At 34.1% G+C, this 17,441-nt stretch overlaps 1 protein-coding gene across 2 annotated transcripts in view; it reads right to left on the bottom strand.

Moving 5' to 3' along the window:
• Positions 1-591: 591 nt before the first annotated feature.
• NMD3 (NMD3 ribosome export adaptor) overlaps positions 592-17,441 on the bottom strand; it is a 114,579-nt gene continuing 97,729 nt past the window's right edge. For both annotated transcript variants that reach the window (XM_045811307.2, XM_045811297.2), the window contains 9 exons: positions 12,682-12,760; positions 11,906-12,002; positions 9,798-9,915; positions 8,538-8,683; positions 5,791-5,903; positions 5,180-5,252; positions 3,616-3,722; positions 2,433-2,503; positions 592-2,001 (listed from right to left, as the gene is read on the bottom strand). In XM_045811307.2, the coding sequence (XP_045667263.1) occupies positions 1,868-2,001; positions 2,433-2,503; positions 3,616-3,722; positions 5,180-5,252; positions 5,791-5,903; positions 8,538-8,683; positions 9,798-9,915; positions 11,906-12,002; positions 12,682-12,760 (938 nt within the window). In that variant the 3' untranslated portion in view covers positions 592-1,867. The remainder of the gene's footprint in view (positions 2,002-2,432; positions 2,504-3,615; positions 3,723-5,179; positions 5,253-5,790; positions 5,904-8,537; positions 8,684-9,797; positions 9,916-11,905; positions 12,003-12,681; positions 12,761-17,441) is intronic.

Here is a 17,441-nt window from a genome sequence, read left to right as displayed (position 1 = left end):
AGGGACACAGAAGCAGATTGATGGCCAATTCTCAGACAATGTGAGCATCAAAATTAAAAATTCACGGGTGCCGGGGTGGTTCAGTCAGTTGAGCGTCTGCCTTCGGCTTGGGTCATGATCCCAGGGTCCTGGGATCGAGCCCCACACTGGGCTCCCTGCTCATCAAGGAGTCTGCTTCTCCCTCTCCCTCTGCCGTTCCCCCCACTTGTGCTCTCTCTCTCTCTCAAATAAATGTCTTTTTAAAAAAATTAAAAATTCAACCGATAAGAAAATAACCCAATTTCTAAGTAGAAGACAAAAATTTGAACAGCCATTCTACCAATGAAGATATACGAGTAACAAATAAGTACGTGAAAAGATGCTCAACGTAATTAACCATTAGGGAGATGCAAATTAAAACTACACAAAGACACTACCATCCACCTATCAGGATGGCTTTAAAAAAACCTGGCAACACCAAGTAGTGGTGAGGATGCAGAGTAACGGACATGTTCATATGTGGAAAAGCAAAATGGCACAAACCACTTCAGAAAAACAGTTTGGCAAATTTTTAAATATGACACTAATACAATCACTTCAAGGACACACAAAAAAGGGGAGAATGTTTTTATTTTCATGTTTTTAAAGTCTTGACACAGAAGAAGTAAACACAAACCACAAGTGAAAATTTTAACTAAATATGCAGACGGAACAGGAGCCACTATATAAAGTTCAGGCCTTTATCCATAACTTCAGAACTGGGGAGTCTAATCTTAAAAAAAGGAAAATGCTCCATTCAGCACTTCTCAGTTTCCTTATGTAGTGGTATACCTAGAGTTTATGAATTAGCTTTTAGTTCTGGCATACTTATTAAGTCTGACCTTGCTTATAGAAATTGGATCTTAAAACTTCATTCTCAAGACACTTTAAAACTCAAGCCAATGTTTTTCATTCAAGGATGTCGAAGGCATTCCTTTTTCAAGTATGATTCATGGTTTTATAAAGCATAAAGATCATGTTTATTATTTCACCATCTATATGCTGGATCCTGATATTCTTTTTGATGGTGATATATTCAATGACAGAAACTTATATAAAGAAAACTCTTTCTCAATTTGTAAACCAAAATTTCAAAAGCAAAAATGCTTAAAGTGATAGGAAGACATTTTTATGACACAAGCAAGCTACTGCTCTAAGCTGCTGGCATAAGCAAAAATAACGAAAGTACAAATTCTTATTTAACCTTTAAATAGTCTATGTTGGCTACAAATTCACAAATACTTTAAATATTTTTTTTCTGCAATAAAAATTAAGATAACCCCAATTTAACAGCTTTCGAAGATGTTAACATTATGAATAAAATAGATTAACCTCCCCCAAATGTCCAGTCATAAACTGAACCCCGATTTACCTGTCCCAACGACATAAAAATGATCTTAAGTGGATCAAAGTGCATAACAAGTTCATGTTAAAAATGATTCTTCGTATGTTCTTTTACTAAAGCAATCAATGCAAAAAGAATGTAAAAGCTTGTTTTTTACTTGAAGATTTAGGTAACCTCCAAGTCATCACAGCTTTTGAGATTTCAAATCCAGCGCTACAGTATGCGAAAATACTAGGGTCTCCTAAAAAGGCAAACTCAAAAAATTCCACACATAAAATGGCCTAAATATCATTAATAATTACATTCTCCATAATCTCTCCAAAAACTTCAAAGCTATCAATCTCTTTCAGTGCTCTGAATGAGCAATTAAAATAGTCCTATTTATTCAAGTTTAAAACTAAATTTCTCCTTTCTCAATATGGAAGCATAGGCAGAATAGATAATAAAAGTTATTTCATCCAACATTCTGAGCCTACAGATAAGGAAATCATCTACAACACAATCTTATTGTGTCATCATCGATTCACCTTCTTCACCAGTTGCATCTTGGGAAATGTGGAGGTCTTCAAGCATCTCTGCCAGACTAATTCGCGGTGCTCCTTCCTCATCTGTGTCACTTTCCACAGGAATGGTTGCATCTAAAAAAAAACACAAGGAGGATTTCAACCAAATACAAATATGGAAGTATACAAAATGCCTGCTCCCACCATCGTTACTATTATTTAACCATATTATATCTGCAGTTCTTGTATCATATCTAGCACAGGCGTTTACAGTCACTAAATGAATGAACTACATAAATGTATCAATAAATATCCATTAGTATAGGAATCAGGAACTTGAGGGATCATAGGATACAAATGATATCAAATGCGGTAAAACAACATTTTAATAAGTCTTACTGTTCTGCAAGTATTTTTGTTTTTTATAAATGTTTAGTCAAGTTTTAAAAACAAACAGAAGTCATTTATGGAATGAAAGTTTAAGATACCAAAATACTTATACGGGGGAATGCATCTACACAAAAGCGAAAGATACAACTTATATCAAACACTCCTAGAACACTAACCTCTATAAATGTTTACATTTTTTCTAATTGCCTCGTCTTCTTCAAGATCTTCAAGGAAATCTTGGTATTGCCTACAGAAAGATAAAGAAACGTTTAAATATTTCATCTTTACCAACAAAGTATGAAGTTACGTTTTCTTCACTTTCAGCACTATAAGATAAATGTGTTCCAAGTATTAAAATCTTTAAAAATAATATCTGAAGATCAAATATGGATATTAATTAAATACTGACAAGTTTAAAAAAATCTTTTCTTTCAAAATTACATGACTAAAAAAAATACACACTTGAATATAAGGTGATATTAAATATAAGACAATGAGAAAACATCCTCCAACTTTACCACCCCCCTCCAAAGTCTTGTGACCAAGTTAAAATACATACTTTCAAGACTATAGTTAAAATAAATACATACTTACAATATCTACTTAATTTAACATTATGTATTTACAAATACTTGTTTTAAATTACTTTATGAGACTGTATTTTGGAAATATTACTGTTTCCCACTCACATTTTATGATACAATTTTATTTAAACTCTTCATTTTTTAGGTATCAGTGCCTTCACCATCATTAAGGCCACTTTTGAACTGTCCAACATACTTTTCTAGAACACAACATCTTCATTTCTCTTTAAGTTGTTTGAAAAATAGTGTATTTGATATCAATGGGCTATTTTCTTTTTATCCCAAGTCACAAGTACTCACTTAATATTTGTGATATCCACAAGGTACTTATTTTAGCTTTTCAAATGCATTGTTTATAATAATGCTGCAATTCTCAGGCCAAAACCCAGGAAATAATAATTAAATGTTAAGTATCATTATATCCTCTTATACTGACTTAATTAACACAGTATCCTCTTACACTGATTCAAGTAACATAATAAGAATATAAAACTAATATTGAATGCAACAATCTTTCACATTTACTCTTGCTTATGATTCTAATAAACTTATGTTAGAATTTAACAGGCTTTTTTCAGAAGAAACATTCTTTCTCTAAAACTCAACACTGTAAAGATTATTTTCAACTGCAATTATATTCAAACCTGAAAAATGTGAATAATGGTTTTAATTCTAAGTGCTTTAACTGAACAATCAGTGATGACTATATATAAAACTATACAGATTTATTATAAGGATTTCCTTTGAGACAATATACAAAGGTTTAAAGCAGGACCTTTCATCATCCGTATCCATGTTTTCTCTATCTCTTGCGAGCTCCTTCAGTTTCCAGTTTCTACGACGCTGACGTTTGGTACGGTCATAATTCTTCTTGATTAATACCTAAAAGTAACAAATATTTGCAAAGTTATTAAAAAACGGGAATGAAGAGGACTCAAAGTCCAATCAAGTTAAAAAATGAAAGATTCTGAGAAAGCCAGAAAGTCACCCGACTGATGACAGTGGTTACATCTTAGGAAAAAAAGGAGGGATCAAGAGGCAGTGTCAAGAGAATTTGCAATATTTTTCTCCATGTACTTAATATTTTATGAAAATGCATTCTGCCATTATTTTCATAACTGTTAAAATTTAATAACTGAAAGCTTCCAGTGACTGAAAATTAAACTGCTTTTTTATACCAAAACTTCACATTTCTAGTGTCTTTTTTTTTTTTTTTTAAGATTTTATTTATTTGAGAGAGCAAGAGAGAGGGAGAGAGTGCGAGTAAATGAGCTTTGGTGGGGGGGGGAGGGACAGACGGAGAGGGGGAAAAGAGACTCCCCACTGCGTGCAGAGCCCGATGTGGGGCTCAATCCCAGGACCCCAAGACCATGACATGAGCCGAAGGCAGCCACTTAACCGACTGAGCCACCCGGGCACCCCTCTCGTGTCTTTCTTTATACCAAAGTTCAATTCTCAGCTACCATTCACATAATCATCCTGAAATATTACCACAGGCAGAAATTTTCCCTCCCTTTTATTACTACTAATAAGCAGCTTTAGAACTATATTTATCTTTTACAAATATATGTCCTAGGACAGTTTTAAAAACTGTGTAATAAAAATAATTTTACACGATACAAAATCTTGTATGACTATCTTGATCTCCTCTTATGACTCTGTCAGACTTTTATCTAAACTATGCCTCTATTTCCTAATTTACTAATTAATAAAAGCACTACTGGGTGGTGAGAAGGGGAGTCCTTCTTATACCATGATTTCATTTTTGCCCACATCTAAAGAGATTAGTGAAGTTTAAGCAAGCAGGAATTAGGGTCTTTCACATTCACTCTTGCTTATGACTCTAAAAAACTCATGTTAGAATTTAACAGGCTTTTTTCAGAAGAAACATTCTTTCTCTAAAACAACTACTATAAAGATTATTTTCAACTGCAATTATATTCAAACCTGAAAAATCTGAGTAACAGTTTTAATTCTAAATGTTTTAACTGAACAATGTATGAAATAAGCTGAGCCTAGAAGAACGAACCTAAATTAAGTTCTAATGGTCATCATTTTTTGCTGCAAATTTATTTTTGCTCTACAGATGGTATCAAGCATTTTGAGAGAGAATGGAAATTCAATTATAAGAGCAACGAAAAAAATAAATCTTGGATTTCCCCACAAAGACACAAGATAAAATATGAAGACTTTCGCCATTGTACCTCAGCTACAATTTCAAAAGAACCTCTAAATTGATTTGTTATTTTCGTAAATGTGAACTTGTGCATCTTACCCGTAAGAGTTATTATATCAATCCTCTTTAACACAGGAGAAAAGGAAAAAATCTAAAGCCTTACCACATCTGGGACTCTATCTGAGTTCATTTTGTTGACATACTCATCATTTAAGTTACAGTTGGCCAAATCAAACCTGAAATAAAAATTAAACACTTAATGAGAAAAACACTTATTCTTTCCACATTACTTCTTATTTAATGGATGTTCCCCTGAAAGTTCTAAGATTAACATTTAATGTGCTTTCCCACATTAAAAGTTTTCCAGTTTACTATACAATGAACATGCATCTATAGATCCTGGTAAAGATAACACACTCTCATCTCCAAGTTTTACCATCACTATCCATCTTACCATATACTTGTAAAAAATCAAAACAGACATATATCGGTGTAACATTAGAATTCAGTTAGAAGGTTCCATTTAATTCAATTACTCAAAATCTTGGATTAAATGATTCTTTAAGACGATGGCCAAAATGGAGTAGTAGGAGCTTTTGTCCAATCTAGTTTAATTAGCTATCAATAAAGTGAACTGTAAAGTTCCTAAGAACTATTAAAATCTACTAAAGATGGAATACACACCTTTAGTAGTATTTTAGATAGCTTTGCTGGCTCCCAAAGAAAATTTGCAATGCTAATTGCCAGTTTAAAATACTGTAAAATAATACAAACCCCAATACCAGGTCTCCAGGATTTAGAAGATGTCCCAAATGAGTGCGACAAAAATACTGTTTATCTGTATTCATTTCAGAAGTTTTCTGTACCCAGACTTCCCCGAGGGTATGCTTGACAGGAAAGAAAATGCACTCTTCAATAATCCAAGCATAACTCAAAATGCATCTCACAGAAACTATATACAATGTTGACTTCGGTTTTCTAATTTTCATCTTAAAGACAGCAATTGTTTTATTTTTCAGATCTCTGAAACACTCAAAATTAACAAATTACTGTATTGAGTGCAGAAAAAGACTCAATAAGGAATACATAAAATAAATCTTTATTAAGATTTTATTTAAGACTTTATAAAACATTAACAGCATCATCTAAAAACAGACACATACAGAATTTTCAAAACAAATGTTTTCACAGGGAGATAGGCAATACCGACTAAGCAGAAAGAGTAATTGAAAAATCTTAACTCCAGAAAATACCCTAACCACCCCTTGTTTTACAGTGTTCAAAAAAACCCAAGGTTCAGACAAAGCAATCTAGCAATCCCAGTGGCACTACTACTACTTCTACTAGAGAACCCAAATTTTTATGAATAATCAATTTTTTGGATATATGCTATTTGAAGTATAATCCTTTTGTCTTTAATATCTGTTGTAAAAACAATATCTCAAGTTTGATTTTTTTTTTTTTTTAAGTAGGCTCCATGTACAGCGTGGAGCTGAACGCAGGGCTTGAACTCAGGACCCTGAGATCAAAACCTGAGCTGAGATCAAGAGTTGGACACTGAACCAACTGAGCCACCCAGGTGCCCCCCAAGTTTGAAATTTTAAATTAGAAAACCATTAAAGTCCCTTTCCAACATAAGATTTTACAAGCAATTGTAACTGACAGTTCAAATTTCCAGGCTGAATTAAATATAGCACTTGCCAATACTCTTCACTAACAAATAGACATAAGAAAATGGGATCAAGAACAAAATACTAAGAGTTATAGACTGGGGAATTAAGGAATTTCAAAGAGATGAAAAGAGATAGAGGGAGAAACTGAAATAAATGACAGTTGCCACATTTAGGAAAGAACTGAAAAAAAAAAAGTGAATTACCAGTTTCTTCAAAACTAAACCTATCTCACCAAATAATACCACAAACATGTTCCTTGGTATTTACCTACCCAAAGGAGTTGAAAGCTTATGTCTCTACAAAAACTGAAAACACAAGGATCTTTATAGCAACTTTATTCGTAATTGCCAAAACTTGGAAGCAACCAAGATGTCCTTTACCAGGTGAATGGACAAACTGTGGTAAATCCACACAATGAAATGCTATTTGGCACTTACAGATTATATGATTCTAACCATATAACATTCTGCAAAACTATAGAGACAGTAAAAAGATCAGTGATTCACACGGGTTAGGAGAGAGGAAGGAATGAACAGGCAGAGCACAGAGGATTTTTAGCACGCTGAAAATACCCTGTATGATACCATAATGAAGGACATGTCCTTCTACATTTGTCCAAACCCCAAGAATGTACACTTCTAAGAGTGAAACATAATGTAAGCTGTGGACTTTGGGGGATTATCAGGTGTCCATGTAGATTCATCAGTTTTAACAAATGTACCACTCTGATGGGTGGGGACTGATAATGAAGGAGGCCGTGGCATGTGTGGACGCAAGGGGTATATGGGAAATCTCTTACCTCCTCTTCTTTTGCAATTAACCTAAAACTACTCTTAAAAAGTACAGGTTGTTAAAAACAAAACAAATCAAAACTTTTTTTTTTAGCGGCAAAGGAGTGCCCACTGGCTAAATTTGGACATTCTGATTGTCCCAAAGGGAAGAAGGAAGACAGGCAAGCTAATAACAAAGGGGAAAAAAATCCTAACATTACAATGAAGAGATCCGGCTATCAGTGAAACAGCGAAACGTTACTATCACTTGACATATCATAAAAAGCACAGTGACACTTTGAAATGTTCTGGCTAAACATAACCTAAGTTGAAGCAAGTCTTTCAGATCCACTTTCATTTAAAAGAAATACAAGAGATTAAGAAGGAAGATAAATAACATCATGAGAAAACAATAAGAGATCCATAAGATTAATGCCCTAATTGCCCTAGGAAGTTGATATAAAGGGTGGAAAAAAAAGAAGGAAGGGGGCCATTAAGTGAAAGATTTAAGAGGCAAAACATTCACAATCAATATATGTGCCCCAACTGGATACTAGTTTGAACAAACCATAAAAGGCATTTTGGGACAAAGGAGGAAATCTGAATATAAACTAAGTTTACACGAATGATAATACTTTGATTATGCAGAAAAACATTCCTGTTTTAGAGATGTATACTGAAGTATTCAGTAATTAGTGATAATATAACATATACTTAAATTCAAAATGTTTGAAAATTTTTAAAGTCAAAAAAGGTTTGCTTATCATTTGGTCTTCCTATACAAATGTAAAGCTAGGAAATGTTTTTTCACAATAAACGTTTTTTAAAATGTTTCTAACATTAAAGAGAAAAACAAACTTAGCAGACAGTGTAAGTCTAATAAATTTCACCACAATGACCACATGTTAAAAACGAATAACATACAAACATGGAAAGCATTTGTAACCTAATGAGGTGTTAGCTTTATGTGGAACCACATTCTGGAATTACTAACAAACTAAAAGATACAGAAATACAAAAGAGGGACCAAAACAGTTAAGCTGGGGGGAAAGAAAAAGATGGGCAGGATGGAACTTACCTTTTTTGATATCATTCCAGCACCTGCACTGCGTTTTAGATCTCGGACTACGCTGCATTCCATCACAATAAACTCCTCTAGCTGTTTGGGATGGCATAAACTATTGAAAGGGTGACTCCAGAAAGTGCTTCCATCAATATCTGCAACTAAGTATAAACACAGAACATCAAGAAATGAAGTATTTCAAAAGTCATCAAATGTATTAGGAAGAAGTTGATATATATGAACTGGGAAACACGAGGTCAAGAGACCACAGTGGCAACTCCCTAGAATCACCATATATTCTTATAAATCAGACCCACACTTCTCAAAGCACAAGAAAAATTTCAGGTGTCAATAATAACTTAAGTAGTTACTATCAACAGAACCCCACAGAGCTAAGTGCCTTTAAAATAAGATCAGGGTGCCTGGGTGACTCAGTTGGTTCAGTGCCCAACTGTTGATCTCAGCTCAGGTCTTGATCTCAAGGTCGTGAGTTCAAGTCCTGTGTTGGGTTCCTTAAAAAAGACTACTTAAAAAAAATAATAAAAAGTAAGATCAGATCCACTCAGTTATATAGTTGTTTCATGTGCTGGCACTTTAGAAACATTACTAGTCATCTTAGCTGCTTAATAGGAAACGAAGTTCTACCAGAGAGATATTCATCCCAATACTGCAAACACCTTTGACTTATGAATTCTAATCGACAAGAATAATAAATGACTTCCTAAAAAATATAAACTTGATTTTTTTTTTAACAGGAAACTTACATTACAGGAAATACATGAAAAAGATCAAGAAGTAGGAGATGCACCTAACAATATGAGATCCTCTTTAAAAAAGTTTTATAAAGGGCATGTTAAAAATTATGTGTAATAATGATAAAACTAGTTAAAATTCATATTTAAACTAAATGTTTTACTGCATTATAAGTGAAATGTTCCAAACTTTAAATAGTTGCTATACACTAAACCTGGCAATGAACTTAAATAATTATTCACAAAAATTAAACGAGGTGAATAAGTCAATTTCAGTAAAAATAAATGGACTAAAACTAGTAAATTTTTTAATGGTCACAGAATTGTTTCTTCAAATAAAAAATATAAGGCCTACTTATCCAAAGTTTTAAAAATGCCAGTGGTTTGTAAGAATTAAACAGCAGTAAAAATCTTGACTAGTTTTTCATAACAATATTACTGAGAATATTTGATAAAATTAGCAATATAAATTTTTACAGCTTGCTGGACAAAACTGTCAAGGCAAATATTTCCTAAAACTTACCTTGTAGAGTATTTGGATCTATGAGATGGACGGCACTGGTTACTCGAATACACACACAAATCTGGTTCATATTTCCCAGGCTTTGTGCCAGTTTTGGAGACAGACAAACAACATTATCCTAGGCATAAGAACTAACATTTAGAGTGAAGCAAATCCTAAATAACTGTCTCCAATAAACACTCATCAATATAAACCTGATCCAAGCGTATGTGCCCAAACCAAAACATTGTTAATTCTATTTATTAACAAAGGGCCTAAAGAAAAAAAACAAATCTTAACAGAAAATAAGCTATTCCTTCTAAAGATGGGAATATCTGTCTTAATAAAAATGCTTTAAAAGTATTTTTCCAGATCTTATTCACCAAAGTATTAAGTTTAATTCAATTTTATTGAAGTGTGAATGCTTACTGCTCTATGTTAATACAGCATACATTCTAAACAAAGTGTTATAAACATTAGGAGGAGAGTGATTTTCTAAATCTACCTGTGACTTCTTTCACTTTCCCTAAAAAATAAATTTCAGAGGAGCCACATGTTTCTCTTTCATGGCTACCTGCACCAATACGTAATCAAAAATTTAAAGCCCCAAAAGCACAGATGTCCATGTGTATATTAGGAGATACTACCAGCAATGTAGTTACCTGTTTCTAAACTGTATTAAAATACAAAAAAGATCCGGGTTATATTTTAAGCTGTATTTATTCACAGTCATAGGCTCCTCCACTGAAGCGGCATTCTGTGCATCTCTAACAGCACCTAGTCCAGTACTTTGTTTTTCACTTAGGAACAGTCTCAATAGATCAATGAAAATACTCTCACATTTTGCATTTATTTAGTTACTTGCATGAATCACTCCAAGCACTTAACCCATGGCCTAAAGACGGCAACACACCTAGATTCACACTTCCCAGGCTTTGTACCAGGAAAATGTTCACTGTTTTAAACTAGGGGTCTGCAAAATATGACCCTCGGGCTAAATTTGGTCCACTACCATTTCTGTAAAGCTTTGCTGGAACATAGCCTTGGCTACTCATTTACCTATTATCTATGGCTACTTATGTACAACAGCAGAGCTGAAGAGTTAAAAAATAGACTATACGGCCTGAAAGCAAAAACATTCACTTCTGACCCTTTAGAGAAAAAGTTTGCTAACACCGCTTTCTTGTTTGTTTTTTTTAAAGTAGCTTCCGTGCCCCCAACGTGGGGCTTGAACTCATGACCCTGAGATCAAGAGTCGCATGCTCTACCAACTGAGCCAGCCAGGTTCCCCTGCTGACCCTGTTTTAAAGCTATCATTTAATTCGTGTTACTATACACTGCACCATAAATTAGCGATAGTATCTTTAAAGCTTTAGAGTCACAGACCTAGGCACAAATCTTGGCTTCTTCATTTTGTAATTATGTAACTTTGGACAATTCCTCTAACCTCCGCAAGCTTCAATATTCTCACGTTCAAAATGATGAAATGATTTACCCCAGTATAATGAGACACGAAGAAGTGAAACAAACTCAATACTTAGATACTAACTTTACATGGAATGCTCACAATAAATTATGGCACTTATCATTATTAGTAGATATTGACATATAAGTTCCTGTATGGTAGAGACTCCTTAACACGCTGCCTTCTATATAGTAGATCCTCAGTAACTATTTGTTGCATTTTAATTCATCTCTATTTTTGAAGCAGGGTTTTACCTTAACATAAAGAAATGAAATGATAATCTACATTTTAAGTGCTATTCAGATTATTTTTAAATCACAAAAATGATTCTACGACTTCATTTCCACAATACTGTTTAATTTCTTCATGCCAAAACCCATTTTACACACATTCTACAAAGTGGTTCACTGATATTTATTTTAATGTCATTTCCTGTATTCAAACTTTTCATGTGAAAGGTAAGGCAATTTATAATTTTAAGCATGATTATTTTTTAACATCTTTTTAGTATGGCTGAATATGTCAGAAAAGAATCCTTTAATAAAGAAGTTATTCAAATTTTTAACCAATCCCAGAAGGAAATCAGGAGCTAATAATTACATATAAACCAATTAATTACTTGTACTCTTTTACAGACATGGATTAATTAAACGAGAAAAGGTACCTTGCATATTGGAACAATTTCCACAGAAAAAGTGCTTTTGTAATTGTATGTGTTACTATGGATATCCTGAGAGATCAATCTCTGTGAGGCTTTGTGTCTGTTAAGAAAAAAAGTTTATAGTGATAAAAAGACAAAGGTTCCTACTTATTGTAGCCTAGGGAGTATCAATTTTTATCAAATCAAATGATCACTACCCAAGGTCTGAAACAGCTTTCTGATGCCTGCTATGACAAAGCCTAATTTCATCCACTTACATTTCAAAACCTTCACCAATCCAACTGCATCCTACCTCTTTTCAATTTTATCCACTCAAAACCTCTACAACATGCACTCTGCTCAGACCACGCAGTCTACATATAGCATCCATCCATGTCCACCACAAGTCTTTGTTCACACTAATCTCACCTTTCACTATAAACTCTACCTTTGAAAATTTCCAATTTTAGGAAATTTCTTCTTCTTCCATGAAGTTTCTCCCCAAAGCCCTCTACCCCCATCTTTCTTTTGTCTTATTTAAATACATTCAATCAAAGGTTTAGCACTATAGTACTTACCACAGAGTGAGGTCTAGCTCCCCAAAGAGATTCTTACAAACTCTTTGGCTAATAATTCCCATAAAGTGGCTAATCCAACAGATGTTTATTAATTATGTAAATATTCCTACTACAATTTTAAATTTTTTAACATAAGAAATGTAGTCTAAGCCTGAAGAATGGACATGATCTACATTCATTCCCAGCTCCTTGGACTTAATCACATTTAGGTTCAGAACATACCTACAGGGAACTGTACACTGAAGAAATTCTACCATTTTCTGAGCATGCTGTTTTGAGGAATAATAGAAATCCAGACCATCTTCAAAAAGAAAAAGAAAAGCCACATGAAAATAATTCTGCAAAATAAGATTTCCCTCTACTAACATGACTATATCACAAATTAAATGTATAGTAAACGATCAAATTATTAGAAAACATGAAAAATATACCAATTAAGATTTAACAAAAAGACAAATCAGACAAATAATAACAAAAGAAAACAAGATTCACAATTTTAATATCAGACAAAAATAAAATTCAAGGTCAAAGGGGGAGAGAAACGGGCACCTGGGTGGCTCAGTCGGTTAAACATCCGACTCTTGATCTCAGCTCAGGTCTTGATCTTGGAGTTGTGGGTTCAAGCCCCACACTGGGCTCCACACTAGGCATGGAGCCTACTTAAAGAAAAAGGTGGGGGGGGAGAAAAACTACACAGGAGAAGTATATTTTATATAATCATCTCCCTAGAAGATAATAGGAATGCACCTAATAACACAGCACTGAAATGTAGAAAACAAAACTATTAAAAAGAAAAAGAATAATAAATAAATGTTAATAAATAAATGTTAACACATGCACTGTGGGAGGCTAGTATGAGACTATCAAAATCAAAATGACTAAAAGGGTATTGCTAAGCAAAATAAGTCAATCAGAGAAAGACGATTATCATATGATTTCACTTGTATGTGGAATTTAAGAAACAAAACAGGATCATAGGGGAAGGTAGGGAAAAATAAAATAAGACGAAATCAGAGAGGGAAACAAACCATAAGAGACTCTTAACTACAGCAAACAAACTGAGGGTTGTTGGAGGGGAGATGGGTGGGGGGATGGGGTAACTGGGTGATGGGCATTAAGAAGGGCATGTGATGCAATGAGCACTGGGTGTTACATGCAACTGATGAATCACTGAACACTACCACTAAAACTAATAATATACTATATGTTAATTGAATTTAAATAAAATAAAATTAAAAAGAAAACAAAAACAAAATGACCAAACTGACTAAATATAGGAAGGATACATAGAACCTGAATAACTCTCAAGGTTGATTTAACTGAGATTATAGAACACAGTCCCAAGAATACATATTATTTTTAAAAATTCATAAAATATTCATAAAACAATCATGTACAAAGATTTTTTTAATTTCAATAAATTCTAAACAGTATAAATTATTAGACAGTATTATCTGATCACACTGCAGTACCATTAAAAATCAGATAATTAAAAACATACCTACCTGCTAGGAAATGCTTATAAAAATACTCTTCCAAACAACCTAGCTAACTAGGGAACTAAAATAACTCAGAATAGCCAAAACAATTCCAAAGATGAACAAAGCTGCTGGGAACTTAATCTGATAACTTTAGTCAAGACAGTGTGGTACTAGCATAAGATAGCTCTACAGATCTCTGGAACAAACTTGAAAACCCAGAAGTAAACTCTGATATTTACAGTCAACAGATCTCCGACAGAGGATCCAAAGAATTTACTGAGGAAAGGATAGCCTTTTCACTGGGAAAACAGGATATCCACATGGAAAAAGATGAATTTAGACACTTATCTCACACCATGCACAAAAATTAACGCCAAAAGGGTTAGACCTAAATTTAAGAGCTAAAACTATAAAATATTTGAAGAAACACAGGAGAAAATCTTTGTGATACTGATTAAACACAAGTTCATAAACATGACAAGGAAGCATAATGGATAAAAGAAAAACATTTACATACTGGGCTTCAAAATTTTAAACTTTTGCAATTCAAATGACGTCACACTTCCTGACTTCAAAATACAAAGCTACCATAATCAAAGCAGTTTGGTAATGACATAAAGACAGTCCTAATAACCAATGGAAAAGAACAGAGAACCCAGAAGCCAATCCACACATCTAGGGTCAACTGATCTCCAACTGCTAAAAATACACTCTGGGGAAAAGAAAGTCTCTTCAACAAATGGTTTTGGGAAAACTGGGTATCCACATGCAAAAGAATGAAACTGGACCTTTGTTTTACACCATTCACAGAAATCACCTCAAAATGGATTAAAGAATCAAATGTAAGACCTGAAACTACAAAAACTCCAGAAGAAACCAGACGGGGAAAAGCTTCATGACACTGGTCTTCGCAATGATTTCACGAATATGACAACAAAAGCACAGGCAACAAAAACAAACAACTGGGATTACATCAAACTAAAAAGTTTCTGCACAGCAAAAGAAACGTCAACACTGTGAAAAGGAAACCTACAAAAAGGGAGAATATATTTGCAAACGATATACACCTGATAAAGAGTTAATCCCCAAAATATATTAGGAACTCCTACAACTCAACAGGAAAAAAAACCTAATAATCTGACTAGTTAAAATGTTTAAATTTTAAAAATGGGCAGAGGAACTATATAGACATTTCTCCAAGTAAAACATACAAATGGCCAACAAGTATATGAAAAATGCTCCAGGTCAAAATTATCAGGCAAATGCAAATCAAAACTACAATGAGGTATCACTTCATAGTCATTAGGATGGCTATTACTAAAACAACAACAGAAAACAAGTATTGATGAGGTTCCAGAATCCATGTTCTTATTCACTATCAACCAAAACTTGCACAAACATTAATAAGGGTGTACATATTATAAAGTATAATTTACATACTGTGGTAGAAGCAGTGAGACAAAACAAACCAGAAGTGAGTCATGTGTATGAAGGAATTTTGTGTATGTAAGAAAGGAGATATTTCAAATCAGTGGGAAAGGACAGAATAACCTAGGAAAAACTCCAACAGGTAAGATTAAAAATCTAAATGTAATTTACTTTTAAAAATATAAGGGGATGCCTGGGTGGCTTAGTCGGTTCATCTGCCTTTGGCACAGGTCATGATCCCAGGGTCCTGGGATTGAGTCCCACATAGGGCTCCCTGCTATGCAGAGAGCCTGCTTCTCCCTCTGCCTGCCACTCACCCTGCTTGTGCTCTCTCTTTCTCTGGCAAATAAATAAAATCTTTAAAAAAAAAAGATAATGGTGGGAGTATAGAAAGCTTTCCTATGTAAGACACAAAAGTTATAAGCCAAGAATAAAAATTTTAAATGATAAAAGGCATGTGACAATGCAAGAAGTTATCTGCTCCCTTAGGCTCACACTCAAATGCATGCTAGCTCTCTAAACATACATACATAATACACACACACACACACACACACACACACACACAAAGAGACTGATATCCAGAATAAGACAAAATAAATGAGGAAAAAATAGACATATGAAAAACAGACAATTCACGTAAGACATGAACATAAATGGCTAATACATATATAAAAATGTTAACCCTCATTAGTAATCAAGGAAATGCAAATTAAAACAAGATACCATTATTTTCTCTAATAGAACAGCAAAAATCATAAAGGCCAATACAATTTTACAGTGTTGGCAAGTGTTTGGGAAAAAATGAAAACTCCTGCAAGTTTGGGCTGTACACTGGCACTATTTCGAAAGACAATCTAACAGTACAAATAAAAATTTAACAATTGCATACTCCTGTCTAGTCAATTCTTAAACTCAATCCTAAAGAAAATACACAAATATGCACAAAGATAAGGACAGTTAATATGGTGCCATTTGTAGCAGCAAAAAATGGAATATCTTATAAGCCAATTAACAGGATATACCTAAATAATTAAATATACATGGATTAATAAATACACCCCCACACACACCACACAGGGTGGTTAAAAATAATGAAATGGGACCACATTCAATGACATGGCAAGGTTTCCAAATATATTAAGATGGCAGGTCACAGAATATTACACAATGATTAAACATATGAGGGGAAATCAATGCCATCACAATTTACATACGGAGTATTATAGGGGCGCCTGAGTGGCTCAGTCGGTTAAGTGTCCGACACCTGATTTTGGCTAAGGTCATGATCTCAGGGTTGTGAGACTGAGCCCCACATCTGGCTCCACACTGGACATGAAGCCTGCTTAAGATTCTCTCTCTCTCTCTCTCCCTCTGCCCCCTCCCCACAAAAAAGAGTACAGATTATATCATCTTGTTTTAAGGGGCTACCTCTGGGGATAACAAATGCATAAAAGGGAAGAAGAGGTCTTTCATTCACATATACATCTATGTGTGAATTTTTGTATTACTATTTTTACAAACAAAGTTACAAATAAACCACAAACAAACAAAAAATTCATTTAAATCAAACCAAGAACTAGTGGGGGAATTAAAAAGATTAACTCCTCTGGATGAAAAAAAGGCTGTTAAACTTGCAATATTTTTGGTTTTGAATACGACTGCAGAAGTATGCCCCAGGGCGTATCGAAGTCTTTTGCTACAAAAAAGTTCTTTGAGTATACTTCTGCCATGGTGATGAAAAAGAATAATAGTGGTTTGCTTTCTTAGCTACAGTATTTGGATCTGCTTATCCCCGAAAGAGTTACTCAAAATAGAGTTACTCAGAACAAAGGTGTATTTTTGCCTGGTGGCTAGCCACAAGTAGCCAGGCACTATGTTAAATAGGAAGTAAGGTTTCTTACCCACAGTAAGTATTTATTAAATTGTGTTTTACCAATTTAGGGGCGCCTGGGTGGCTTAGTCGGTTGAGCACCTGCCTTTGGCTCAGGTCATATTCTCAGGGTCCTGGGATGGAGCACCACAGGGCTCCCTGCTCTGCAGGGAATCTGCTTCTCCCTCTCCTTCTGCTCC

The sequence above is a fragment of the Ursus americanus genome, chromosome 20, assembly GCF_024610735.1.
Source record: "Ursus americanus isolate L20-20 chromosome 20, mUrsAme1.1.p, whole genome shotgun sequence".
NCBI lineage: Eukaryota > Metazoa > Chordata > Mammalia > Carnivora > Ursidae > Ursus > Ursus americanus.
This window is presented reverse-complemented; position numbering and strand designations above follow the sequence as displayed.